The sequence below is a fragment of the Haliaeetus albicilla genome, chromosome 5 (genome assembly GCF_947461875.1).
Source record: "Haliaeetus albicilla chromosome 5, bHalAlb1.1, whole genome shotgun sequence".
Lineage (NCBI taxonomy): Eukaryota > Metazoa > Chordata > Aves > Accipitriformes > Accipitridae > Haliaeetus > Haliaeetus albicilla.
The window spans coordinates 13,085,853-13,113,038 of NC_091487.1; the positions used below are offsets into that span (position 1 = coordinate 13,085,853).

Consider the following 27,186-nt stretch of genomic DNA (forward strand, 5'->3'; position numbering starts at 1 on the left):
TATATTGCATATATCCAATCAGTCTCTTTTGTGTCATGAAAACAGATGCTAGTTTTAAATGAACAAGTAACACACTCTGCTGGAGTTTGAGCTTACCCTGATATGAGTTTGTGGAAAATATCAACATACATGGTTGAATTTCTCTGCAGCACAGAGAACGATACTTGATTTACTTTTTAATTTACCTTTATATCAGTTTTGCTTGCTTATCTGTACTCTACAGTTGAGAGAAACACAAAACAACCTTACGTTTCTAACCTCTTGAGAAATTCTCACTTTTTTGTCCTTCCTCATGGTTACAACAGTTTTATCAATGAAAATTTGGTCCAACTGTTTTTTTAAGTATCAGAATCTTAAACTGGAATCACCTCTTCTGCAATCTTGATTCATCAGACTTCAATATTGAACAGATGATGAAAACAGAGCTATCTCCTAGACAGCCATTTGTGACTTTAAAACATTAGGAAAGCTTTAATAATGCTTGCCTCCCTATCAGAGTCCTGTATCACAGGCAGACAAGTTGAGACACCACCCTGACATTCTCCTCTTGCACAGAACAGACTCAGAATTTGCCATAGCTCTAAAGTCTCTGCTTAAATTAAAAAGAGAAACCATGCACTCTACACAAGATGTGCTTAGAAAAATGGCATCCTTATAACCTGTCATGCTCATTATTCCCCCCCCCCCTTTTTTTTAAAGAGATATGACTGATAGTAGTACTTTTAATGTTGAAATCATGTTAAGTCAGAAACAGACATCTCCACCAGAAGGTCAAAACCAGGGCTGATCAACATGCACGGCAAGATCTTCAACAATGAAATACCAGGATCTGTTTAATCATATCACATGCAGTTATTCTACATTAAGAAAACAGCACAGTATTCCATATTCTACACTTCTCAGCACTAAAAGTTAGCATGCATGTCCACAACTGTCAACATAGCTCATTTCTTCCTACCTCGGTATATACCTTTATAAGAATATTGTATCCACAATCCAACTCCAAGAGGTAAACAGTAATTCTGTAAATAAATTAGGAACTGTATTTGAAAATAAAAGCTGAATTACAATTGCCATCTTTAAGATTACATAAAACTATGTTCACTTCTATCTAAAAAAGAAAACAAAAAACCCAATCCCAAACCCACAAACAAAACCATGATACCGGCATCATAGGAGTCCTCTATAATGCTATAAAAGGATTCTATCCAACTTTAAAAAACATACACAGAAATGCTACAAAAAAGCATACTTTTGAATCACACCCAAATTTACATATGCATGACTAACACATGTTCACTGGGAAATTTTGCAACACTTCAGAATATTAAGGAGCACTGACTTTTTTTATTTTTTCAAATTTGTTATTCTAGGACTGACAGAGAACATTATATTTTAATGAATATTACTTGCAGGTTAAAGTTACATTTGTCACACAATTGTATTTGACACTGTATAAGACCTTTTATCCCAGTCAGGCCATCTTAATACTGTATTTAAGAATTCTCATTGCAACATTCTTTCACATATTATAGGGATTCAGACCACATCCTTAAAAATCTCATCACTTTGTATAACAGTTCTCTAAATGCTGTGCATTTACACAGTTTACTAAAATCAGATCATCCTTGCAAAATAACATGTACAAATACAAGTACATTCACCTGTTTGTACTGTTAAAAAACCCTCATAGCATATAAACTAGATGTACAGAATGGGCAAGGGAGCATCTTAGAACTACATAATTAGCAAGACTGTACTGTGGGAGAAAAAACCGTCAACCTGTAATGGAAGTATTACTAAAATTATAAAAAAATACTCTTTTTTAATAAGATGTACATTTTTGAATCATTAAACTTAAATTTTACTTTTCTGTATTAATAGTGTTGAATAGAAGTGAAACACATTAACATTTAGGTTGCTAGTTAACCAGTTATGAAATGCCATACTACTGGCTGGCTGTTCTATTTTTTGTTCCTTTTTGATCTTGGTCAATTACTCAGTAAGTCCATCACAGCAGCAACCTCTGTCCTGCAGATGCCAACACTCGCCCACTATTCTCACGTGGTAAGGAACAACTATATTCTCAGTAAAATCAGAGGAAAATTATAATTTTATTTCTTAATTTAAAAAAAAGAAGAGTTTACAAAAAATATTAAGTCTGATCTGCTAATGGTTTAGATAGTAAACTAAACTTACAGAATTTACAAACGTTTGTGTGTCAAAGTTTTCTTAATATGAAAGTAAGAGAAGGGGGGGAGCAGATAGATCTGGAAGTAAATGCAGTTACCTCAAAAAGAAACAAGAAAAAAAAAGATATCCTTCCTTTCCCTTAGCATTAAACCTAGGTAATTTTTTTTTTCTTTAAAATTTTAGAGACTTGATCTGTATGATGGTCTTTGGATACTGACTCCATGAGAGCCAAAGTGAAAATGTATTATTGCAGCCATCAGGTACACAAGCAACAAGCATGCAATTCATAACATATCATGACACTCTCAAAAGTTTCCTCTCAAAATTGAACAAACACAGCTAGATGAGTACATACATCACATGTTCAAGTGCTAGAGCTTTTTTCAGTATTTAATGTATTTGAGTGTCAGAAGTTCATAGAGGTAATCTAGAATCAAGAACTAAAGTGAAGATGACCCATCAACATCACCAGAAATAAATGCCAGCACACAACAATCAATCACAGACACTGTGGAATTATTTGCTAATTAACCATGAAAAAATTATCCATAATGTAACAATGAATTGAAGCTTCTTGCATAAAGTTGAAGTGGACAGTTGCAAAGAACATGAACTACTTCAGTGTGTCAGTGGTCAGGTACATACAACCTCAGAAATGGTACTACTTTTATATATTTATTAAATACTCATATTGAACACTTATGCTGTTTATCTCATACAGAACACATTTTTTAAATTTGTAAACAATTTCAATATATCCTAAGTTACAAACCATTTTCTTAAGAAAGCAAAAATGACGAAACTGGTAAGTTTCTGAAGGCTGAAACACCCTTTACTATTTATATTTGATAAACCCAAAGCATTAATCTGCAAGTTTTCAAATCATAATAAAACAACACACACCTTTAAGTCCAGTAAGTAATTTTTTCCCAATAAACAACTGAAAACAAAAATCAACTTTCTGTAACTGAAGTACCTGTACTACAAATGTTAGCTAACAAGGAGAACCAGAGAAGCAGAAATAAACATAACCCAAGTCTGTTGGCACAGAAGTTTTCTTTTTTGGTGAAAATAGGTAAGATCTTTTCAAGACATTTGGCACAGTTCTGAAGGTACTTCTCTAGAGATACTTCTGGGCTGTCTGTGGGCAGACAAGCTACCTCTTCTACCTGACCTAAATCAGGTTGTATTGCATGGTGCTGCAGGGAGCTTTACCAGCTTGCAGCTTTGCTAATATATGGATCTCAATGCTCCACAAACCAACTGCATCACAGACTTCTCTTCTATGTTCATCTCTGTTGTTAGAGCCTCTTAACTCATAATTTATTTCCTTTTCTTTTTGCATTATAGGAGCTATCCTGCTCCTCCATTTCCTGAATAAACTGAGGGTGTACAATGTTAATCATAAGCTGCTCCAATGAATATAAACCATACCACGCTAATACCAGTCACCAGGGCAAGTAGGCTGGTATTTCCAGAAACCTATCGTCAGCACTTCTGTGCAACACCCAAGAGAAAGTTCACAGCACGCCTGAAGATCAAAAAGTATTTTCTAAATAAGAAACCTTGATGAAAACCCACTTTGGCAGCTCCTCCTTTCCCTTCCCACTATTTCAAGTGATCTGCTGACCTCAACTCCAGCCCTATGGCACAGAAGCAAGGTGGTTATCTCATCAATGCTGCAGGCCATTTAGAGCTTACCAGTTACAAGCTTTCACAGATCAAATACAGACCTTAAAGCATGCAAAAAGACAACTCCATTCTATATGCTGTGCTTAAAATACAATCTCTTGTAAAGTACATCATACCACACAGTAGTCAACCCAACATGTATGAAGAAAATACACATCTCCTGGTCTACTACAGATAGAAGAAAGGTTTCCTACCTACTATAGCCATAGAAATACAGCTACTCGTTATGAGTAACTGGAGTCTGAAAGCTGGTTAAACAGCTAACCAGAAGGAATGCTATGTTCTTCCCAGTGCTTCATAAAAGTCAAACCCATCTTAATCATCTCAGTCCTTTAAATTACAGCCTGCCAGTCCACTTTAACTCCTGTCCAGACAGAGACATGAAACACCACACTTAAAGCTGCCCAAAAAGAAAGTTTCCCAGCCTCGCTTGACCCAGTGAACACACATCAAGTCACATATCTATGTACACATTAGGAGAACAGGGTGACTGGCCAACAGTGTTCTCAGCAACCCTAATAGGTGGGAATTAAGGTCATGAGTGAGCACGTGCAGTAAGCACAGCAATTATACAGACGTCTGCTATGATCCATGAGACTGGACATGGCTTTATTAGTAAAGATAGTAATTACTACCCATCACTAGATCAGCAATTGCACCAGTGTTTCATAACAAGAAGTTTGACCCTTTACAGCCTGGGGATACACATACAGCATCAGACATCCACCAGAGATAAGCTCAAGATCTTTTCTTTCATTTCACTTTAGTGGTGGGAGTGATTGCAGACTGAAAGGCAACTATAATGCGTATGCACAATTTCTTCACATCTAGGTACACTGTGTCAAAAACACTAGACCACTCTCAGAACATACCTTACACAGTTTAAGACTTTTTTTTTTTTTGCCAAGTCCAAGCAGGCATTCTTCTGCCCTTCATTGGCCTACTAGTTTAAACTGCAAGAGCCAAGGTGGAAACAGATATAAAACTTCACCTTTCCCACTGTAAGACAGATTACTTCCCCCCTCTCCCATCTGCACTAATTTTTCTCATTTCCAGCTTGCTGTCCACTCTGCTTCTAATCACATGCTCAATTCTAGTCTCCCTGACCTGACAGTCCCAGGCACTACCAGAAATATGCTATTTAAAGTAGGGCAAAATGGAGGTTCTAGACCAAGTAACAAATGTTTTTCTTTGCAACTGAGTCTCTGAACAAAAGGTTATGCCAGTCAATGAGGCTGTATGCATAACGTTTTATTAAAAAAGTCACTACTTTAATTCAGTGTCATTTGCTTGTGTCACACCCTGGATGTTACAGCTTGTGCATGAACCTACTATGTTCTACTACTATGTACTACCAAAAGATAGGAAGTATTATTCATAACCTGTGGTGCTAAATATTCTTATTTACAAATTTAATAAAATAGATTGAAATTCACTAATTAAATAAACAGCAGTTAAGTCTTGAAAAATTTTAAGCAGCATCTTGTATATAGACTGCTATACTAATATAGAATCATAGAATCATTTAGGTTGGAAAATACCTTTAAGATCATTAAGTCCAACTGTTAACCTAGCACTGCCAAATCCACCACTAAACTACATCCCTATGTGCCACATGTACAAGTCTTTTAATTACCTCCAGGGATGGTGACTCAACCACCTCCCTGGGCAGCCTGCTCAAATGCTTGACAAGCCTTTCGGTCAAGAAATTTCTCCTAATATCCAATCTAAACCTCCCCTGTGTAACTTGAGGCTGTTTCCCTCTCGTCCTATTACTTGTTACTTGGGAGAAGAGACTAACATGATGGACAATATTTCATATTCTTTTTGTAAAAACAGTATCTGTGTGAAGAGAAGAATGCTGCAGTCTAATTTGGTCTATATGAAAAGCAGTGTAATTCATATGGGCTGAAAAGTTGAGTTTATTATATCAAGAAAACAATGACTGGAGGAAAAAAAGTCTTATCGCTTGACATTTTCACATTGCCTACACCAGTACTACTCAACATTTGAGCAATCTATTAGGCTTTCACTGCCAACTTTGAACACTGGAAAGCAGTATGCATTGCACTTCAAAACAGTTGGTTTTGGTTTGTTGTTTTTTTTTTAAATAAACCTTCAGTGCAAATCAGTTGCTCATAAGCAGTAGATCAGTACATCTGACTACACTTGGAAAATTCTACCCTAGCACTGCTACAAGCCACCATAAGCACAGTATGCAAACATGTATCTACACAACAGAGAGTAGCTAAAATAAAGATGATAAAAGCTGTGTTAGTAAGAGAAGATGCATCAATCACCATCATCTTTTCATCACAGATGGCAGTAAATGTAATTCTAAAAGATCACAAAGCCTTAAAATTGACAAAGGAAAAATTCATATTCATGAAAAAGACATCACTCCACTTGACCCATGCTCAGGAAAACCAGACCAATAAACAGCGATAGACCAAGTCTTCTCACAATGCCAAGAGATACTTTACTACAAATGAAGTAGGGTTTGAGCGTACTGCACTGAGAATGACTAATATTTTGCATAGAGCCCAGAGCCCAAATACTCTGCTTTGATGTGAGATTAGTGAATATACTTTCACACAGACATTTCTGGGTTGAAGAAACTTAGATATTTCCTATACTGATTGCAAAGAAGGCAACACAATAGAAGTCCTCATATAAGGACTGAAAAAAAAGAAAAAAACCCACCCAATGTGTTTGAGCATTCAAGTATGTGCAAGATTGCACATATGTATACTTGATATATAATGTATGCTGTCCAGATATAAGAAGTGTGACAGTTGAGATGTTTCTCTGTCTCATGCCCAAGATCCTCCACAAGAGTCATTCTAATTTAGAAAGACATACCTTTTAAAGCTGGCAGTTTTTGAAGCTCCCTGTTATTGCTAACATTAAACCTTGAAGAACTCTGCCGCTTTTCTTTCTTCAGTACTGTCTGTGGTGCTGGTACTTTGATTTTAGAGAGTTGTGCTGGGGGAGGAGTGCTGTTTGATTTTTTGTTTGATACCTGTTTAAAAAGAAATGAAAGCAGTTAATTGCAGCTGAACTTAGAAAATCTTCTAAAAAAGTTTTTGTTACAGAAATAAATGAAACAAAATAAGCTTTTAATCAAATTGCTCTATTCATCATCCTCTGAATGTATAGCTATCTATTCTTCTGTTCCATCTTTTCAGTGTTCGTTTCTGTACCACAGCCCTCATAGATGGGAGTAGATCACCTTGTTACATGCACTAGCCCATTTATTTGAAGTTACCAGCCAAATAAAGAGGAATTTTCAAATAATGTAGTTCCTTAGCTACTCTCACCTTTTCCCTGAGAAGTCCAGGTCTCCAAGGTATTTGGCTAACTTCACCTTCAAAGGGATCACAAGACCACGTCTATTTACAGCAGGTGAACCTTTCACTGCCTATTTGTACTGTGCCTTGCTGCTAGAGTCCTAAGCTTTACTAGGGCATTCAGGCTTTGATATAAATCTAAAGAAGGAAGTCTTATTACTCTAGTAGCTTCAGCAGCTTCTAAAACATACATGAAGATTTGTAGCAGTTTACTGCCTACTCAGAGCAAGTTGTTTTTACTCTAATAATCCTTATCAGATTGTCACTGTACCTCTGTATGAAGTTTATAACATAAAACCAGAAAAATAGTTCCCACCTATAGGTTTCCAGTTTGCTGTTACTTCCCAGGCTATACTTGACAGTGCTCTCCCTCAAGCTGAATAAAATGCATCATTAACAAAAACCTGTCAGAACTTGTGATGCTGCCTTTCTCATTCCTTTTTTGAAGAAGGAAAAGCAGGTTTAAAGTAAGCAATAGTTAATTTTCTAAATATGAATAATTTCATTATGTTCTTTATAAGAATGATAAGACATCTAGGACTGACCTACACTAAAAATACAAAAACAGCTGAGCAGGAAATCTTACTGCAAGTATTGTAATTCATTTCACAGGACCTTAATTTGCTGTAGAAGCCTTTCAAATTTGCAAACAATTTTACACATTACACACTGAAGCACACATATCTGAAAATACAACTTGGCACTTTTCTGTTGCAGGAAAGACCATATTCTCCTTTTCAGAAAGTGCCCACATGGTAAGAAATAGGAAAAAAATCAGATGCGAATGGGATTCAGGATGGAAATCAAGTTGTAATGCTGCCACTTTGGCAGTTTGAGTGGATTTAATTAGAGTTTTGTTAAGTATAGTAGATATGAAAGCAGTGTTTTGTTCCTGCATGAAATAACATAAATGGCATGTTCATAGGGATATGGCTAACAGAAACCACTTTTCTTCATGTTCTAAAAAGGATTTCCAGAATAGCTTATTCATCAACAGCTTCCATACGGTCTAGGAGCGTACCCATTCAGCGCACATGGAAATTTACATAAATTTATCTACCTTTAGAGTCTCCAAGACAGTAATTTTATTCAAATTTTGTTCTAGCAGCGTAACTAGGAGAGAAATGTATATGCTTCAAGAATAGATTAACAGTCGTGCTATATTATACACACTGTACTTAATATACTGATATGACTGAAAACATTTAGTTTTCATTAAACACATTTAAGTTTACCATTTTGCAAACTTAATACAACAGCAAAAACACTTACAGCCTTATTGAACAAATAGAGGGAGACAATACACTGAATACTAGAAGTTGTAAGTTAACAAAAACACTCTAGAACTCATTTCAGTAAAAGTGGCATACATCAGCAAGTTAAAAGCATTTATGTACAAGTAATACCTATTATATTGCATTTTTCAGACTATTCCACTTTTTAATCCCAAACACTAAATGCTTAAAAATCTTGTTGCTGAAATACCAGTGATCTGCAAGGTAAATTCTATCCATTAATTGAAGTTAAAAAAAGGCATCCCAAATAAAAATATGAATAGACTAAGCAGAAAGAAAAACAGCACTAAAATTAGGAAGCAATGACTTACCGGGTTTTAAACTGTAAAAGCTAGTTAAGACACATTATAAACAAGCACCTGTGGCAGAGTCGACCCTGGCTGAATGCCAGGTGCCCACCAAAGCCACATCTATCACTCCCCCTCCTAACCTGGACAGGGGAGAGAAAACAAAACAAAAGGATCGTGGGTCGAGATAAGGACAGGAGAGATCACTCACCAATTACCATCACGGACAAAACAGACTCAACTTGGGGAAAATTAACTCAATTTATTGCCAATCAACCAGAGTAGGGTAATGAGAAATAAAACCAAATCTCAGAACACCTTCCCTCCACCCCTCCCTTCTTCCCAGGCACAACTTCACTCCCAGATTCTCTACCTACCCTCCGCTCCCAGCGGCACAGGGGGGCAGGGAATGGGGTTTACAGTCCATTCATCACACATTATCTCTGCCACTTCATCCTCCTGGAGGGGGAGGACTCCTCACACGCTTCCCCTGCTCCAGCCTGGGGTCCCTCCCACAGCAGACAGTCCTCCACAAAGTTCTCCAACATGGGTCCTTCCCACAGGCTGCAGTTCTTCACAAACTGCTCCAGCATGGGTCCCTTCCATGGGGTTCAGTCCTTCAGGAGCACACTGCTCCAGCGCAGGCTTCCCACAGGGTCATAAGTCCTGCCAGAAAACCTGCTCCAGCGCGGGCTCCTCTCTCCACGGGGCCACAGGTCGGTCCATCCTTCCAGGAGCCTGCTCCAGCGCGGGCTTCCCACGGGGTCACAGCCTCCTTCGGGCACCCCCTGCTCCGGCATGGGGTCCTCCCTGGGCTGCAGGTAGAGATCTGCTCCACCGTGGACCTGCCTGGGCTGCAGGGGGACAGCCTGCCTCACCATGGTCTTCCCCACAGGCTGGAGGGGAATCTCTGCTCCGGTGCCTGGAGCACCTCCTCCCCTCCTTCTTCACTGACCTGGGGGGCTGCAGCGTTGTTTCTCTTGCATGTTCTCACTCCTCTCTCCGGCTGCAGTTTCTGTTCCACAGCAACTTTTCCCCTCCCTGAATGTTATCCTAGAGCTGCTACCACCGGCACTGATGGGCTCGGCCTTGGTCAGCGGTGGGTCCGTCTCGGAGCCGGCTGGCTTTGGCTCTGTCAGACACAGGGGAAGCTTCTAGCAGCTTCTCACAGAAGCCACCCCTGTAGCGCCCCCCCCCCCAACCTTGCCACACAAAGCCAATACACTACTACTGCACAGGATTCTGTATTTCAATATTGTGCTTGATCCTAATGGTGTTTTTCTGAACTGGCTATTTTCCACTGCCACCTGTTTTTTGTTCATTACTTTGAACAGGAAAAGCTGCTTTCCTGTTTCCTCTATTCCCAAACAAGTTCACAATTTCAAATTAACAAGTGCTTACATGTGCTTGCACAGATGCGCACACTACGGTATCCTAAGGTAACACACACCTCAGGAAACAAAGTATTCTAAATAGCAGATAAATTCTAAAATTAGCCAAAAGTAGTTATTTAAGAGGATGGGTAATGTTTCTAATTAGAAATGTTGAAAGAAAGCATTTTTTGTTGCTATGGCAACTTCCCATCTAGCAGTGATGACTCCGGTGTAATTCTAGCCCTGAATTGCTGGCCAATTTATCCAACAGATTTCCTCCTCCTTCCTACCATCAACCATGATCATCCCTGCTCTTCAGTCATGCTCCAGTCATTCAGCCAGCACGTACCAGAAAGCTGTGAAAACACTTTCCAGTTCATTATTATTTGAATACTGCACTACACAGCTGTACCAAACAACCTCTGCAAGTGGCACTATGGTGCTACCACAAGAGAACTGGCTTCCAGAGCTTGCAGACAAGCAGCCCTTGGATAGAAGGGCACCTGGAGAAAGTGGGTTAAGTCAGCTTAAGCCCCACAGCTCAGCAGTTTTAACCACTCCTCTAAAAAGAAAACAAATTCAGACTAACAGTTCTGTGTATTCATTTGCTAAAGATTTCAAAGTAACATACTTAACTTTTTATGAAGGTACAGTGCTCATTAGTTTACACTGAAGACCTGTCATGGTTTAACCCCAGCCAGCAACTAAGCATCACGCAGCCACTCTATTACTCCCCCTCCTCAACTAGACAGGGGAGAGAAAATAAAACAAAAGGCTCGTGGGTCGAGATAAGGACAGGAGAGATCACTCACCAATTACCATCACGGACAAAACAGACTCAACTTGGGGAAAATTAATTTAATTTATTGCCAATCAATCAAACCACAGTAGGGTAATGAGAAATAAAACCAGGGGTTGGGGTCAGTTCATTACACGTTGTCTCTGCTGCTCCTTCCTCCTCAGGGGGAGGACTCCTCACATTCTTCCCCTGCTCCAGCCTGGGGTCCCTCCCACAGAAGACAGTCCTCCACAAAATTCTCCGACATGGGTCCTTCCCACAGGCTGCAGTTCTTCACAAACTGCTCCAGCGTGGGTCCCTTCCACGGGGTCACAAGTCCTGCCAGAAAACCTGCTCCAGCGTGTGCTCCTCTCTCCACAGATCTGCAGGTCCTGCCAGGAGCCTGCTCCAGCACGGGCTTCCCACAAGGGTCACAGCCTCCTTCGGGCACCCACCTGCTCCAGCACGGGGTCCTCCCCGGGCTGCAGGGGGACAGCCTGCCTCACCATGGTCTTCCCCACGGGCTGGAGGGGAATCTCTGCTCCAGCACCTGGAGCACCTCCTCCCCCTCCTTCTTCACTGACCTTGGTGTCTGTAGGGTTGTTTCTCTCACATGTTCTCACTCCTCTCTCCAGCTGCTGTTTCTGTGCCTGCCACAACTTTTTGTTTCCCTTCTTAAATATCTTATCCCAGAGGCGCTACCACTGTCACTGATTAGCTCGGCCTTGGCCAGCGGCGGTTCCAACTTGGAGCCGTCTGGCCTTGGCTCTGTCGGACATAGGGGAAGCTTCTAGCAGCTTCTGACAGAAGCCACCCCTGTAGCCCCCCTGCTACCAAAACCTTGCCATGCAAACCCAGTACAAGACCCAAGCTCAGCTTCTTCCTCCCAGTAACAAACCAAACTACTTCAGAAACCACAACCCCTGAGAATAACCAATGGACATTCTGCTACATCAGTGAACAATTCAACTTATTTGACACCAAAACAGTCAAACTACAGATACATTTTCATTGATTCTCTTCCCGTGACTAGAAAGGGAAATACCTATTCTCCCCCTCAGTCTGTCAAACAGCTCCCTCCTACCCAAACGTTTATATACTCATAGACACATTCAATTCCAAAAGTGCTGATAAACCCCTAAAAATGTGTAAAATTGCTCTGACAAAACATCAGATTGAGAATGTGTTTCTTCAGATCATAATTAAAACCCAAACATCAGGTTTTCTGATCAATTTAGTTTTCAGAAGCTAGAGCTTTACATACTTTTATGAACATTAAGACAATCAGGAACAGTGTGATTCCGACTTTTAACTTCTGCTTTTAACAACTGAAAAAAAAAAAAATAGAGTTTATGTTCCTCAGTGCCCTTGAATAAGCCTAAAATGAATTCAAGAGAGTGAAAGGCAGGGACGAGAGAAGGAGGTTTCTTGCCAGTCATGACAGTTCAAGATAGTCCTTGCATCCCTTCTTCCCTTAAGTCCTCCTGCATCAAGCAGGATGCAGTACATTCCTTGTCTTAACATCACTGTTTTGAGCAAAGTTGGATCCTTCATCACCCCGACTTGTACACAGGGAAGCATAGGTCAGAGCACAATACTAAGTTTGTGACCAGGGAAGAAAGATGTGAGTAGACCAAGCACATCTACAGTTACAGCCAATTTTCCTTTTTAAATTAAACTGATCAAACAGCCCACATGGCAACTTTTACTTTTGGCCAGCCACCTACAACATAAGAGAGAGAGTACTGGGATCTGGAAGGAGGATCTACCCTGCATCCCCTGTATGTCAACAAGTCTTTCAGTAGACTCTATTCTTCCCTTTCTGACAGTCCCCCCAAAAACTGGTATTCAAGCTACCTTGACCAAACATGGGCAACCAGAAGAATTGTGCCTGATCTTAGCTTTCAAAGCACACGCACTAATAACTGATCTAGACCAAAGCACACAAAGCCTTCTGCTCCACAAAATCAAGAGCCTAGCCAAGCCAAGCCTAGAGTGGGGTCAACTCTATAACAATGCAGCAAGCTTTCATACCACTTTCTAAGATAAACTGGTCAGAGCAAGGTGAGGATCTGAAATTACAATAAAATCACCTGGATGCATCTGTCATTCAAGATCAAAAAAATTGGATGGCTTACTAGAGACAAAAATCAGATCACCGCCTAAGCACAAGGCAAGAGAGATTCTCTCTGCCTGAAGAAAACACAGTGCTAGGCAGCACCCCATATGGTGTTTCTTGATACAGATCAGTCTAACACTAATCTGCAAATTTCTTCCCTCTAATGAGTATCGCCACTGAATTCAAGGGCAGCAGCAAGCCACATACCAGCAAAAACCTTGATAAAAACTCTGGACTACAAAAGCTGGATAGGTGAACCTTGTATCAATTAACACATGATTAAGACTCCCTGTGAAATGCAGGTACACAGAGCAAAAAGCATAGAACACTTTTAATGAGAATCATTAGTCTGAATCTGAGAACAGAGGGAGAATGCTTCTATTAATGCAGAATTAATCCCTTCCTTCTTTTTCTTTTGGTATAGTAAGTCGCCTCCATGGACTTATTTTTCATTAAGATAAACAGAGTTCTGAACTACAGCACTCAGAAAAGCTCATTTCTTACCAAGGCAGCCTCAGAAGGGGTTATAAAATCATTCTGGATTATATACTGGAAATATACTTACAATGAAACTGAAATACAATTTACTGAAACTAAACAAAGAACATAAGAAAACATGAAAGGCACATTTATAACTTCATTTTCAAAACTGTATGAGGGCCCAGTATGTAATCAAAGTAATTCGGCTAAGAGGTTGAGGCCTAATATATAATCAATGTAATTAGGCTGAGAAGTTGAATTTAATTTAATCTCTTGAGATGCGAACTGAAATCAAAGATCAAGAAGTCAAAATGGGTGGAGAGCAGTAAAGAGCCTTCCATGCAGTTTTTTCCCCTCTGCAGTAACTTCAATGTAGTGTGAAAATCTCTGAACACTCCAGGAATCTTGAACTCTGCCACGGAGCTCTCCCCTTTGCGGATCTTCATCTACTGTTTTGGGGGTGGGAAACAGGGACAGATCATACCTGGCATATGGCTCAGTAGCCATCAACCTGGTAAACATATCCACAGCATTACCTGCAGGAGGTGAGCTGGTGGTGTTAGATTAGCAGTTGGGACCAAGGTAAGTTTTTCAAGACCGCACACTACCAGGAGAGCAGTATTTGTCAACTGATTTCAATGCTGTGTTGTTAACATCACCAGTTCAACGTGCCTTCCAACAGGACAATACCAGAATAAACTTTTGTTGTTATGGTACGAAAGATATGGCCTGACAGAGCTATCCAGACAGCCTACAGAAATTCTAGTTCATGCAATCACTGCTAAGGAGCTTGTTATGGAGCAACTAGCTACAATCTTAATGTCAGTCAATCTACTGAGACTCAGTGCAAACTATACAAAGCTTGATATGGATTCTTAATCATCTGGACACAAACAGGGGCATTGATCCATAAACAACCCAGTTAAAAACAGGAGCAAAACAACATGCTTGCTGGTTACCATTCTGGATGGTAAACAGTTCTGAGGATCTCACTTTGTTGAGAAGTCTTGCTACTACACCATTATTGTTCACTAGTTTCACCGCCACAAGACTGTTTGGACAGACAACTTACTGAGGAGCCTCTGGAGATGCAGCTTGTGGTGCTGAAGGCTTTGGTTGGTTTCGCACAGACCACAATTTTGATTTCTATTGTTTTTCCTCAACAAAATAATTTGCCAGAATGATACCTGGATTGGCCAGCTAGAATGATCTTTGCAGCTACCTTTCTAGCAAGTATGTTTATTATCATTCAAGATTGTCTCAGTGATTGGATAGTCCAGTGCTAGTCTCAGCATAACTTACTGTGTTTTTATTTGGTAAGATAGCAAGAGCTGTATCCAAAAGCTTTGAGGATCCATGTTATTATAATGATAAACAAAAAGACTAACTTTTCAACAGGGTGGTGACAACAAAATTTATATATTTTAGCACACTGTAATCAGCACTCACTGATTTACATTGTAGGACTTGTTTAGCAACTGTGATTTTGCATTTATATATAGCAATGCTACTGTTGGCTACTCTTGATGTCCAACTGTGGAGTTCCATTAGTGTTTTGTCAGAGACAACATGGAGTTTGTTGAATTGCATCAGTAACTGGGAAGTTCCCTACAAGCAGTGAAGGTCATCTGGCCCTCTTCACTGTGGAGGAGCGCCCACGGCAAGTTTTACAGTCACAGACCATTTTAGAAAACTGATCTACAACTTGCAGAAGCTCTTCCACCTTTCTTGCTGGCGTTTATTTTTCAGGACACAAAGCATTGCTTGCATTTCCTGTTAGCTCCTTACACACAAGGCCCAAGTTTTATCTTCTAAAGAATTGTATCATCACAGCTTTGTGCAACACACTTGACTTGCGACACATCAAACCAATCCCAGCAATTGCCAAAGATGTCTCAGCATGGTGTACTGCATCCTTCACATTCTTGCACTGTAATTTTACATTCATAGTTAAATATCAGTAGCATAAGGTTTGGTTTCCATTTGCTCCTCGTAAACTTTTTTTTAACTAGTTTACTCCAGGAACAAACTGACATTTGATTCCTTTCAGTCAGAGATCAGATCTGCAGCCTGAGGTTGTAGAGTATTGGCAAAGATGATAGGGTGCCCAGCCTCAGACTACAAGTGGATTGATGCTGGTTTGCATTTGCTGAACCACCACCATCAGTGAGTACCTGGTACTTCACAAACAGGCAGCAAAGCAACATTTGTTTCTTAATGGATCTTCTGTAATCAATCTTCAAAGAAACAAATGCCCCCAGAAAAGTAAAACTTGTTACCTGCAACCATCAGTTAGCTAATTAAATATGATTAAAACTAGATAATGTCCTAAGTACTATTTCAAAACATTTGTATAAATACAGAGATGAAGAATCTGAAAAACGATGGCCTGGCTTAAATTACTTTAGTTCTTGATTTTAATTTGTAATTTCTCTCTGATCAGCCTGAACCACCCTTTTACTTTCAAAAAAACCCAACAAAAACTACCATTGTGCTTCTTTATATATATACACACACATATATGGACACATATACATGTAAGGTTCCCACATTTAAAGGAAAACACACACTAACTCATCTCATTTGCTTTAAGGCCCAACTCCTATACTTTACTGTAAATTTTAATTATATAAAGCTACTGATGAGCTAAGGCTACTGTATATGTGGCTTTACCAATGATGTCTGTGTTCTTGTGCTCCCTGATCCATTCCCAAGTTTCTCACTTCACATACGCATATTGAAATGTTTTTTTGCTTCACCCCCTGCCCGCCAATGTGGTACTTGTATTAGATTGCATACAAGAGAGTTATAGTCCATGACAAGGTCCCTGGGCATTTAGTAGTATAATAATAAACTTGACCACTTCTAAAGAACTGCTACACCAAATCATTTCATCTTTGGCTCTCATCATGCTTTTACTTTACATGTCACTATAAAAGTTTACTTTTCAGTACTTCAGACTGCTAAACCAAACAGTGATGAAGAAGCATATCAAATTATAGTCACTATAAAGGTGTAGCAAACAATAACATTTGGCAGTCATCTTTTAAGAAGTATATTCAGGAATGGAGCAGGATTTTTTTCCTAGATTTTTTTTTTTAAATTGCACCCCAAAGCCTGAGGAGGAGGGGGACAACGACATATGAACAAAAAACCAAAATCTACCATGCCACTTGTAGAATTACAAATTTATTCTGGCTTCAAATGAAATTGAGAGCGGAAAAAAGCCAAACAAGATTTAATGTTTGTAAAGTCTGTGAACATATGGGTGGATTCAAAGGCTACCTGGTTTTTCTTACTACTTGTATTCTCTATGGGATAACTATACTAATAATTCTGTATTACACTTATGCATTAATAAACTTTGAGAGGACTCAAGTGTTCAAGGAGTGGTAGGCCTTAAGTCCTACAAAAAAACCTGAGAAACAATTTGAAACAAAGGATGAAAAGGATGTTTTCAGTTTACAAACTGCTGATACCCATTTTTGAAGGCCACTTTGCTCCTTTGATTAGAACAGCCTTTGCCTTCACTGCTGTGTTTCCATTCAGGAAGGATTCAGAGAGTTTAAAAGCATGATTAGGAAGTAAAGGATATCAAGTACTGAAACAAACCACAAACCAAAGACCTCACACACCATATGTTACACAAGTGGTTGTCAGCCTTGCGTAAGAACTAGAAGGGCACAGGATCCTGTTTTCAGAAGCATCTCCTTATAGGTAACAAAATACTTGTATACAGCAGTGTTTGATACACTTGTTTAATCAAATCCATTAGTTTTAAAAGCATAAGATTAAAGTTACATAACAAGCACTGTTAAGGTAACGTCTTTCACTATTCAGGTACATTTGCTCTGGATGCAGAAGGAAATTCCAATTCCCAAAAACAATAAGACAAGATGTCACTAAAAATTGGAAATAGGAAATTACAGAAGTTAAAAACAAAAAAACGCATAGCTGCTTTAAGAGTAATACATACTGCATCTTTCTAGTCAGCAAATAGCATCTCATTTAGTACTAAAGGTGTATTCACTTGCTACACTTAAGTATTTTTAAATGGTTCTATCAACCCATTAAAAAAAACTGTCAAAGAAAAACAGAACTGCAAGCCACAGACAAAAATTACTTTTCAAATTATTTTTTTTAAAAGAAGTTGGCACACCAGTTTAAAGACAAACAAACAAAAAAAACCCCAAAGCCCACAGACTTTATTTACATAGCTGGTACAAGAGAAAAATCCATCCTGATTTTATATAGTTTCGGTTTTAAGTCCTGTTTTGCTAATGTTAGAAGCAAAATCCCAAACCAATAGCCCCAGAAAGCTTCAGAAAACCAAAGGTCTAGCACTGTCCATTTATAGCCCTTCTGCAATTCAAGCTTGAGAGGACTAGTTGTTCAAAATTTCAAATTCATTTAATAATACGAGTACCTCTCTTCTTCCAAATTAAAGAAGACCAATTTCCAAATCAATTTTATCTACTGCATGGGACTGACTCATGAAAACACTGGCTATTTTGCCTGTCAGTCCAGCTGGGACGTATTACTGAATACATACTGAACAAATAGCTAGAGTACAGCTAGGTTTGTTATGTGTTGTATTCAGCAGTCAAACATAGCTTATTGATTTGGTCCACTGAAAACTTGGGGATTTGGGGATGCTTTATTACAGGCTATCAGCCATTCCTGATCTAGGTGGCTATATAACTGGCATCAAACTGACAATATGGTAGGGAATACTACCAAAACCCTTAAAACACTGTTTTATGTTATAAATAAATTAATACTGAACTTCAGGCATTAATTAAAAGAGATAAATCCGATCTATGCTAAATACATATCTTTGTAAAAGACATCTGCTTCTATGAAGAATACAGAAGAATCTTCTGCCTCAAGGATGCTGAATTCAATGCACCCAAGAACGTTGTGCCACTGAGTGACAGAGATTGCCCACCTAACAATAATAATGGAAAAGAGCTTAAATGACAGCTGCTTTATACAAGTGACAATAAATATATATACAGAGTCACATGCAGATACAAATTAGCATACTAAACAATTAAAACAGGATAATGTCAGCTGATTGAAAGAATGTTCTGTGACAAGTAGATATTTCCAGAAATTATTTAGGAGCAGTCCCAGTCCTAATACATGTGAACAAAGTGGGGAAAACAACCCCAGAACTTTCGGAAAGGTATTCTCCTCTCCCTCAACCTCCAGAACTCAAGCTCCTCTGCCATAGTCCACAATGAGTTGCCTAATAAGTACTTACCTGTGCTAAGACTTTCAAGTTGTACTGGGTTTGCATGGCAAGGTTTTGGTAGCAGGGGGGCTACAGGGGTGGCTTCTGTCAGAAGCTGCTAGAAGCTTCCCCTATGTCCGACAGAGCCAAGGCCAGACGGCTCCAAGTTGGAACCGCCGCTGGCCAAGGCCGAGCTAATCAGTGACAGTGGTAGCGCCTCTGGAACAAGATATTTAAGAAGGGAAACAAAAAGTTGTGGCAGGCACAGAAACAGCAGCTGGAGAGAGGAGTGAGAACATGTGAGAGAAACAACCCTACAGACACCAAGGTCAGTGAAGAAGGAGGGGGAGGAGGTGCTCCAGGTGCTGGAGCAGAGATTCCCCTCCAGCCCGTGGGGAAGACCATGGTGAGGCAGGCTGTCCCCCTGCAGCCCAGGCAGGTTCATGGAAGGGACCCTAGGCTGAAGCAGGGGAAGAGTGTGAGGAGTCCTCCCCTGAAGAGCAAGGAACAGCAGAGACAACATGTGATGAACTGACCACAACCCCCATTCCCTGTCCCCCTGTGCCTCAGAAGGGGAGGAGGTAGAGAAAATCAGGAGTAAAGCTGTACCCGGAAAGAAGGGAGGGGTGGGGGGAAGATGTTTTAAGATTTGGTTTTATTTCTCATTACCCTACTCTGGTTTGATTGGCAATAAATTAATTTTCCCCAAATCAAGTCTGTTTTGCCCATGACAGTGATTTGAGTGGTCTCGCCGTGTCCTTATCTCAACTCACAAGCCTTTTGTTATATTTTCTCTCCCTTGTCCAGTTGAGGAGGGGGAGTGATAGAGAGACTGCGTGGTGCTTAGTTACTGGCCAGGGTTAAACCACGACAGGTTTTCAATGTGAACTAATGAGCACTGTAGCTTCATAAAAAGTTTAAGTACATTACTTTGAAATCTTTAGCAAATGAATACACAGACTTGTTAGTCTGAATTTGTTTTCTTTTTAGAAAACAAAACCTCAGCTAAGCAACCTTCTAAGCCACATACTGGCCTAAAGCAAAGCATACCAGGATGGAAGACCATACATCTACTCTGTTTCTGAATCTCTCTTCTTGAGTATCAGCTCCTGACCTCACAGCAAATAAGAAGAGAGGTCCATGTTGCTCCAAATGTAGCATGGCTCTTTTGGTATTGCATCAAGTAATGAAGGCATAGCTAATGCAAGAAGAATTATCTTGTGTTCTTTCCCCTAAATATCTGCTTGGTGGGAATGCTGGAGACAAGAAAATAGGCAAGATAGACCTTGCTTTCAAACACAACTACAATTGGATTCTTTGAGATTTAAATGAAGACTTATTGACTTCAGTAGGTCACCTGTGTACTGCAGCTACTATTTAGTACTTCTCTACACACTTATGGGCTATTGCCGTAATTTTCACACTGAGACAAGCATCAACTTAAGCAATCTTCACCCCCTTTCAGCATGGGCATCCTGACCTGGCATACCGGGAATCATTTCAATCCCTTTTCAAACTGGCCATACAGCTTCATTCAACTGAAATCTCATTTCCCTGACTGCAAGACAGGAAAAACACTTGATCATTTTTGTAAATATTAAGATCCGTTGTACTTTTTTATCTATAGAAGTCCAAGGCATCATGAATTTAGTTAAGTGCTATGAAAGTGTCTATAAATAAAGTATTTGTGGGATGCTGCTGCTTGTGTTGTCCCTGTTCTTTGAATAGCAGTTTCTAGCCTTTACAATATGCTATTTGCATTAAATGCATATGCATTAAACGCATTTTGAGGGGAAAAAGTTAAATGAACCAGCATATTTCCTAATCTACTCATAGTCCAGAAGAGGATTTTTAAAAAGCCATGTTAAAACACATGTAAAAGGAAATATGAAGACAACCTTCTCTAAAGAAAAAAAAAACAAAACCAACCCTAAAAATGTATTCAGTGCATTCCAGAATATTTCTGTGTTTACTCATCTCCACTATGTTAACAAATAGTTTCTGCTCATATAGGCACCAACTAACATACATCATGATTACAGCCAGCCACAATAGAAAGCAAAGTCTACATTACTATTTGTGTGCAATTACTCTATTAAGTTAATGAGTCAAGCACTGAGGTGTTCAAAATTATATGGAGACTAAACAATGCCCACTGGGAATGGCAATCATACTATATGTGCCAGTCACATTCCCAGTCCCTTTCCCATTCTGCCCCTACTCACATATGATTAATTATCATAGATAAGTTAACTGTACTTTTCATTGGGAATTCTACCTGGAAGGACAACTGAAAAAGAAAAATGCATGAACACTACAACATATTCTCCTATTGACATTCATCTCTCACATTTTAAGTTAAAAAAGAAAAAGCTAGCTTTACAAACACAGAAGGAAATTACAAACAAAACTGCATATACATTTTCAGTTAACATTTAAAGCTCTCCACTAAATAACTATGGGAGCTTTACATCCTATCCTGACGTACCAAGAAGGAATAAGAAAATCAGTTTTGGTCTCAGCAGCTTGTCATTCAGAAGCTTGAGAAAATAAGCAGTCAACAAATATACAGCAAAGATACTGATAATGATGAGCCTTACAACTGCACAGAAACTAAAATTACAGCCAAGAAGTAGTACTCTTTTTAACATCACAGCAATATACTGTAAAGACAGAACGTATTACAATAAAGTACATCTATTTACACCATTATAAACATCTATACTGATACATTTCTTATTTCATTCTATGAGCTTTCCTAATAGCTAAGATCCCTCCTAGGAGCTAGGTTCCCTCCACCAAAACTCAATCCCTTTTTAATCTGAATTTGCCAAAATACTTGTACAAATAGTTTAAAAGTTTTAATGATCTTATTAATTTCTGACAGTAGCATGCATCTTTCTGCACAACAAACAAATGAGAACTCATTGAAGTGTATCAGAAAGAATATACTTAATATTCCCACCCACCTACCCCCAAGTCATTTCAGGGAGGGGAAAAATGGTAAAGCTGGGTGAGTATTTTGTTCTCAAACATTATCTTTCAGTATCAAGACATGTAGTTTAGAGGCTGACATACATAAACTTTTCAGTGTAGTATTTTACATTTAGGCTGTTATGAACATTTTAAAGGAAATTTCAGAAGCCACCTATGCAGTAGATTTCCAAATGAAGCAAATCTGTTAATTCTGAGTTTCTGGATTAATGTGGGAAAGGGAGTGAATAATGATTTAATCAACCCCTTTCAAGTCACTGCACCTTTCTGGTGGGCAAAACAGAGTAATACAGAAGGACACCCCCCTCCCCCCCCAAATTCAGCATCAACCATAGATTAATCAGACAAAATGGAACATTCCATTGTATACCTATAAAAAGGAAAAAAAAAAAAAAAAAAAAAATCACACAACAAAACAACTGGCAGCCTTTGATTGAACCTAAGGTCTCCTGACAATGTAACAGGCTACTGACACACCAACATCAACAGTTTGAGAGAAGAGAGCTCTGGGAATTACAAAGAATGATAAAAACTGCAATGAACAACTAGAAGACAAGCCCAAAACCTTACGATAAGACCTTATAAATATTCATCTATTTCCTTTTTGGTTAAGACTGTAGCAAGCAAGCATTTATTTACTTTAAATAAAATTAACTTCCTCAAAAGCATCTTAAGAAGACTTTTTGTCAACTATTAGGGTAGTAGTTCCACAACCACCTTCCCTCAAAGCCACCTGTCATGTCAAAATTATAACAATCCAGAAAAACTTAAAACACTCTTCAAAAATCATGACAAATTTGCCTTAAAAAACCCTACATATTTTAGTAATATTTACCTCATGTTCTTGGTTATCTTGTCCATCTTTGCCACTTTTTGCACTCTTGACTGATTTTGCAGGTTCCTTAAAAAAAAAGTTTGCAGTCTCAGTTACTTTGAAAAGGAGGTCTACACAGATTTTCAAGTCAAGAAATAAGGGGTTTTTTTAGACACTCACTAAGAATACTAAAGTTGACAGGACAAAAATTATACTGTTTCATTGGAAGATCTTAATGCTGAACTACCAGTCTCTACAAAGCTGCTTTAAACATTTTTCATCTGCAGAAAGGTTTCAGAATTTTATTTATGCCTCAAAATTCACCCAAAAGATGAGTTTTCACATAGGTAAGCAGGCAGGGACAAAGAATGCAAGTGATTTGAACCATGTCTAAGAATTTACCCTTGCTGTCTTTGGCTTTTAGCTTGAGGAATATTTGTATTTAGTTTAGCTTTGAAATTGGCATCAGTGCAGTAAACATTTTACACTTCATTATTCTGTCTGTTCTAGGGGCTAGAAAGTCTAGTATTAGAATTAGGCCCACAACTCAAATTTCTCCTTCCCAGCATTGTACTCAACTTGCACCCTTCACCCATAGCATATTTAGCATATTTTTGAGATTTGTTATTCTCATAAAGTATGAATGTTTTTAATATCAAAGGGGGCAAAGATATTGGGGAAAAAGTTAAAACAAACAAACTCCTGTGAACCACAACACCCAACCTCCCCACATCTAATTTTAAAACGATGCTGAAAAACTAAGACAAGCAGAAGTCAAACAAACAGAAAAGGTCTGGAGGGATAGCAGCTGGATGAGGCAGACAGTATATTTCACTGTTTCTGACTTCCACTTATATGGCTAATTGCCTATTACATAAAATAAAGTGCAATCCAGTTAACTTTCTGTTGGATTTATAAGTTCTCGTGCGAGCCCCTTTCGTGGCTGCCAGACAAATCACTCCCGGGAGCTCCGGGGAAAACTGAGGCAAAGCGGGGCCAAAGCTAGATCCTCTCCCACTGTGAGGAGAAGAACACGAAAAGATTTCGAGTGGCGATTAATGCTCCTTGAGGGCTTACGGTGGTCCCTCAACCACAACTTCAACTGCAGCCAGAGCCACGCAGCAGTGAAACTTCCCGGGACAGGGACCGAGCAAGCAGCTGTGGGGACAGACAACCCCCCCAACCCCCCAGCCCTGCCGCCATGAAAAACTGCCCCCCCCCCCCTCAACACACCCGGGCCGGCCCCAAAGTAAGAGACACCCCCTCCCAGCTCACCCTTCCGCCAGGCACGGCTGAGGACACGTTTCCCACCCCCTCCCTCCAGCGCTCCCCCGCACGCCAAAACCACGGCCTCCCTCCGGTTGCCCCCCACTCCGCGCCTGCCCACCGCGGGCTCCGCGCCCCCGCTTCGGCGGGGCGGACCCCGGGGGCCCGGCGAAACGATACCAGGACCCCCCCCCCTTCCCCTTCCCCCCTCCCCAACCCCGGCCGCCACGGCACCCCCCCGGACTAGGCCTCACCGGGAGCTGCCCCCTCCCCAGCACCCGGGGGAAGGAAGGCGGCCGGCACACAGCGGTGAGAGGAGGGGGCTGCACCTCGCCCGGCTCTCCCCAGCGGCGGGGGAGCGCCCCGCCGGCCCCCTCGGCGCCGGGCTCCGCTCGCCGCTGCCGCCCCCCGCTCCCCGCCGCGCTCTGCCCCAGGCCCCTCCTCCCCGCGGGGCCTGCGCCCCGCTGCTTCCCCGCGGGGCCCGACCTCCCCCCCTCCCCCACGCCCCCCCCCCCCGACTCACTTTCTCCTTCTTGTTTTTATTCGGCATGGCCGCCCCACGCGCCGCAGAGTCGCAACCCCCGGCGGCCCCGCTCCGCGCTGCGCCCGCCCCGCGCTGCCGCTAGCCGCTGCCCCCGTCCTCGGCGGCGGCGGCCTCAGCCCTCCCCTTTCCTCCTCCGCCCCCCGCCCGCCGTGAGAGGGCCGCTGCCTCCCCATTGGCTGCCCGAGTCACGTGAGCCGCGGCTCCCGAAGCGTCACCTGGTGGGCGGGGCTCGCGGCGCCTTCCCGCCCCTCACCCCTCCTGTCACGCTCCCGAGCGGCGGCGGCGGCGGCCGGGCCCGGGACTGGGACCGGGACTGTCCCCGCTCCGCCCGGGCCGCCACGGGCGGGCCCCGTGGCTCCAGCCACGCCTCGGGGTGGGCCCCGCAGGCTGAGCCGCTCCTCCCCCGCGCCCCAGTCCCGCCGCCGCTCTGAGGGGAAGCAGCGGGGCGGGCTGAGGTGTCCTCAGCGCCCCGGGCCTCCGGCAGGATCTCCCTCAGGCGACGGCACCCCGTAGGAACTGAGAGGTCCCTGCAGCCCCCCCCCCGAGCCCGAGCTGCCTACCGGAGCCCGCTCTTGAGTGAGGGGTATGGGCTCCGCCGCTGTGGATGCAGGGAGAGGGGGGACCGCCGTGCGGGGTCCGGGAGCCTGTCACTGCAGAGCGGCAAATGTTCAAGGAAGAAAAAAGTAAAACAATATAGGGCATATCTGAAGCATTGTGGCCCTCTCGTACAAATCCAGTGTGGCCATCATCAGTTTGAGGACTTCAGTATGTACTTGCAGTATATGGATAAGGAAAAGGTGAGCTTTGCATAGTCGCAGCCTGATTTTATAACAGTTTCTTTATCCCTTGTTTGTGTTTAAAAGCCTAGGTGCAGATGTGTTTGTTTTCATGATGCCCACCTGTACCAGAGATACTTTTTTTCAGACAAATTGCTTTTTAATCTCTCAAAGCCAGAATGCAAAAATCAGAACAATCTTCTTAGACAAAAGAAGAAGGGTGCATATACTTCATCTTTACAAACTGTCTTTCTCAAGTGGCCAGCTTAAGCCCCAAATTACCATTAGCTGAGGAAAAAAAACAGGGAATACTGAGACTCATAATAATGCCAAGACATAAAGCATTTAAAAATGAGCTTAGACGTGCTTATTAAATTCTAATTGTGCTGTGCTACAAAACGGTAGAAAAATTACAGCCTAATAAATACCTGCATAAAAATGAAATTGATCTCTTTCCTTACTTAACCTGTATCAAAGCCAGCATGAGCAAGCATCTGTGCTTTCATTCTTAGGAACTGGGATTTCTAATAACCGCTTGTGTCTGATGTGATGGTATCTACCATCGGCTTGCATCCATAATATTTGAACGCTTTGCTTTTGCTGTGGTGAAAGGACAAAGAAACTTTGCTTTTTCCAGGCACTGCAAAGTCTACTGACTATGGAGAGCTGCTTCCTCTCGCTTCAGTCCCCTTCCTTTCCTGTTTCTTAAGTGCTAGAAAACAAGTCATGTCTGCCTCTTATCCTTTCCCTAATCTTCTCTGGTTTGAGGATTTAAAAATGAGGTGCAGTTATCACTATTGTGCTTCTGTTAAGAGCCAGTCATGAAAGAGTTACTAATAATAAATGAGACTGCTGACCAAAAGAACAACATGGATTTTGAACATACTAAGAGACAGTAAGAGAAAGAAATATACCTCCGTCTGTAGTTTGGAGTTTGATCAGTGTATGAAAGGGTTTGTACAGCCGAGGATAAACTTGAGAGCTTCCAGTTCTTTGTTAGGTTTCAGCTTCATAGAAGCTTAAACTACTCTTAATTCCCAGCTGTTGTGTTCCTATCTCCCTCCTCTGCACTGATGCTGGTATTGTGCAGGTCCTTAAACCAGCTCATAGAATTGATCAGGTTGAAAACTCTCCCACCAAAGTGATATGTTGTTTGGGTTTTTTTTTGCCTTGAACTGGCACACCAACACCTGCTTCTGTAAACACTAGCATTGGCCAAAGGAAGGGGGTGGAAATATGTGGCGGGGGCGGGATGTGACCTCAACAGCCTAGATTGAGATCAGTTTAAGCAGCTTAATGAGTTTCTCATTGGCTCTTGGCCTCCTTTGTGCTTGCTAGTGCTCATAGTTTTTCCAAATAATGGAAAAACTCTGTCAGTATTGTTGTTACCCAAGTACTTCTGAATAGCAGCAGCGAAAATTGTCTGTTCTTATTTTGCTGTTAGTTGGGAAACCTTGAATCAATACGTCAGACTGAATGCAGGTTCAAAAGATGGCACTGACTCAGTTAACATTTAGGAGGTTTTCTTTGTGACCACAGATGTAGAAACTCTTGTGAAAACTTGACTCCCCCTCACCTCACTTGCTGGGGAAAGAGTCTTATTCACCAGTAACAGAAAGCAATTGTGTTTTTCAAGGCCTGCTGTATTATATGAAATAATCAGTGGGTGGAGGTGGTTTACAAGAAAAATAGTTCCATCTGTATGCTCTAGCGTCTTCATAAAATATGAGAATAAGACAAGTGACTTACATTTTCACGCGGCACTAAGATGAAACCTTATTTTTACTACAGTGGCCCATCATTATTCTGCTACAGAGTAGAATTAAATATGTAAATAAGGTGATGTAATCTGAGTGTGAATATGACTATATTAATATTTGCATTAACTTCTGAACATGTTTCATGCAAACTAGATGTTTTCAAAAACCAGAACAGACTCAGACTGATTAGGCTATCTCTGTAATTAAAATAGCAAAAGCTAATGCATGT

The 27,186-nt window shown here is 41.0% G+C and overlaps 1 protein-coding gene and 1 long non-coding RNA gene across 5 annotated transcripts in view; one reads left to right on the plus strand and one right to left on the minus strand.

Annotated features, from left to right (window-relative positions):
- PPP2R5C (protein phosphatase 2 regulatory subunit B'gamma) overlaps positions 1–24,544 on the minus strand; it is an 85,620-nt gene extending 61,076 nt beyond the window's left edge. For 2 of the 3 annotated variants that reach the window (XM_069783451.1, XM_069783450.1), the window contains exons 1-3: positions 24,401–24,544; positions 22,633–22,698; positions 6,748–6,907 (exon numbers count right to left, since the gene is read on the minus strand). In XM_069783451.1, coding sequence (XP_069639552.1) covers positions 6,748–6,907; positions 22,633–22,698; positions 24,401–24,427 — 253 coding nt within the window. In that variant the 5' untranslated portion in view covers positions 24,428–24,544. Of the gene's footprint in view, positions 1–6,747; positions 6,908–22,632; positions 22,699–24,131; positions 24,241–24,400 lie in introns of those variants that run through there. The other variant, XM_069783453.1, reaches the window with a different exon arrangement.
- A 188-nt stretch (positions 24,545–24,732) lies between these two features.
- LOC138685424 (uncharacterized) overlaps positions 24,733–27,186 on the plus strand; it is an 86,980-nt gene continuing 84,526 nt past the window's right edge. For both annotated transcript variants that reach the window (XR_011324669.1, XR_011324668.1), the window contains exon 1: positions 24,733–25,218. This is a non-coding gene — a long non-coding RNA (uncharacterized lncRNA). The remainder of the gene's footprint in view (positions 25,219–27,186) is intronic.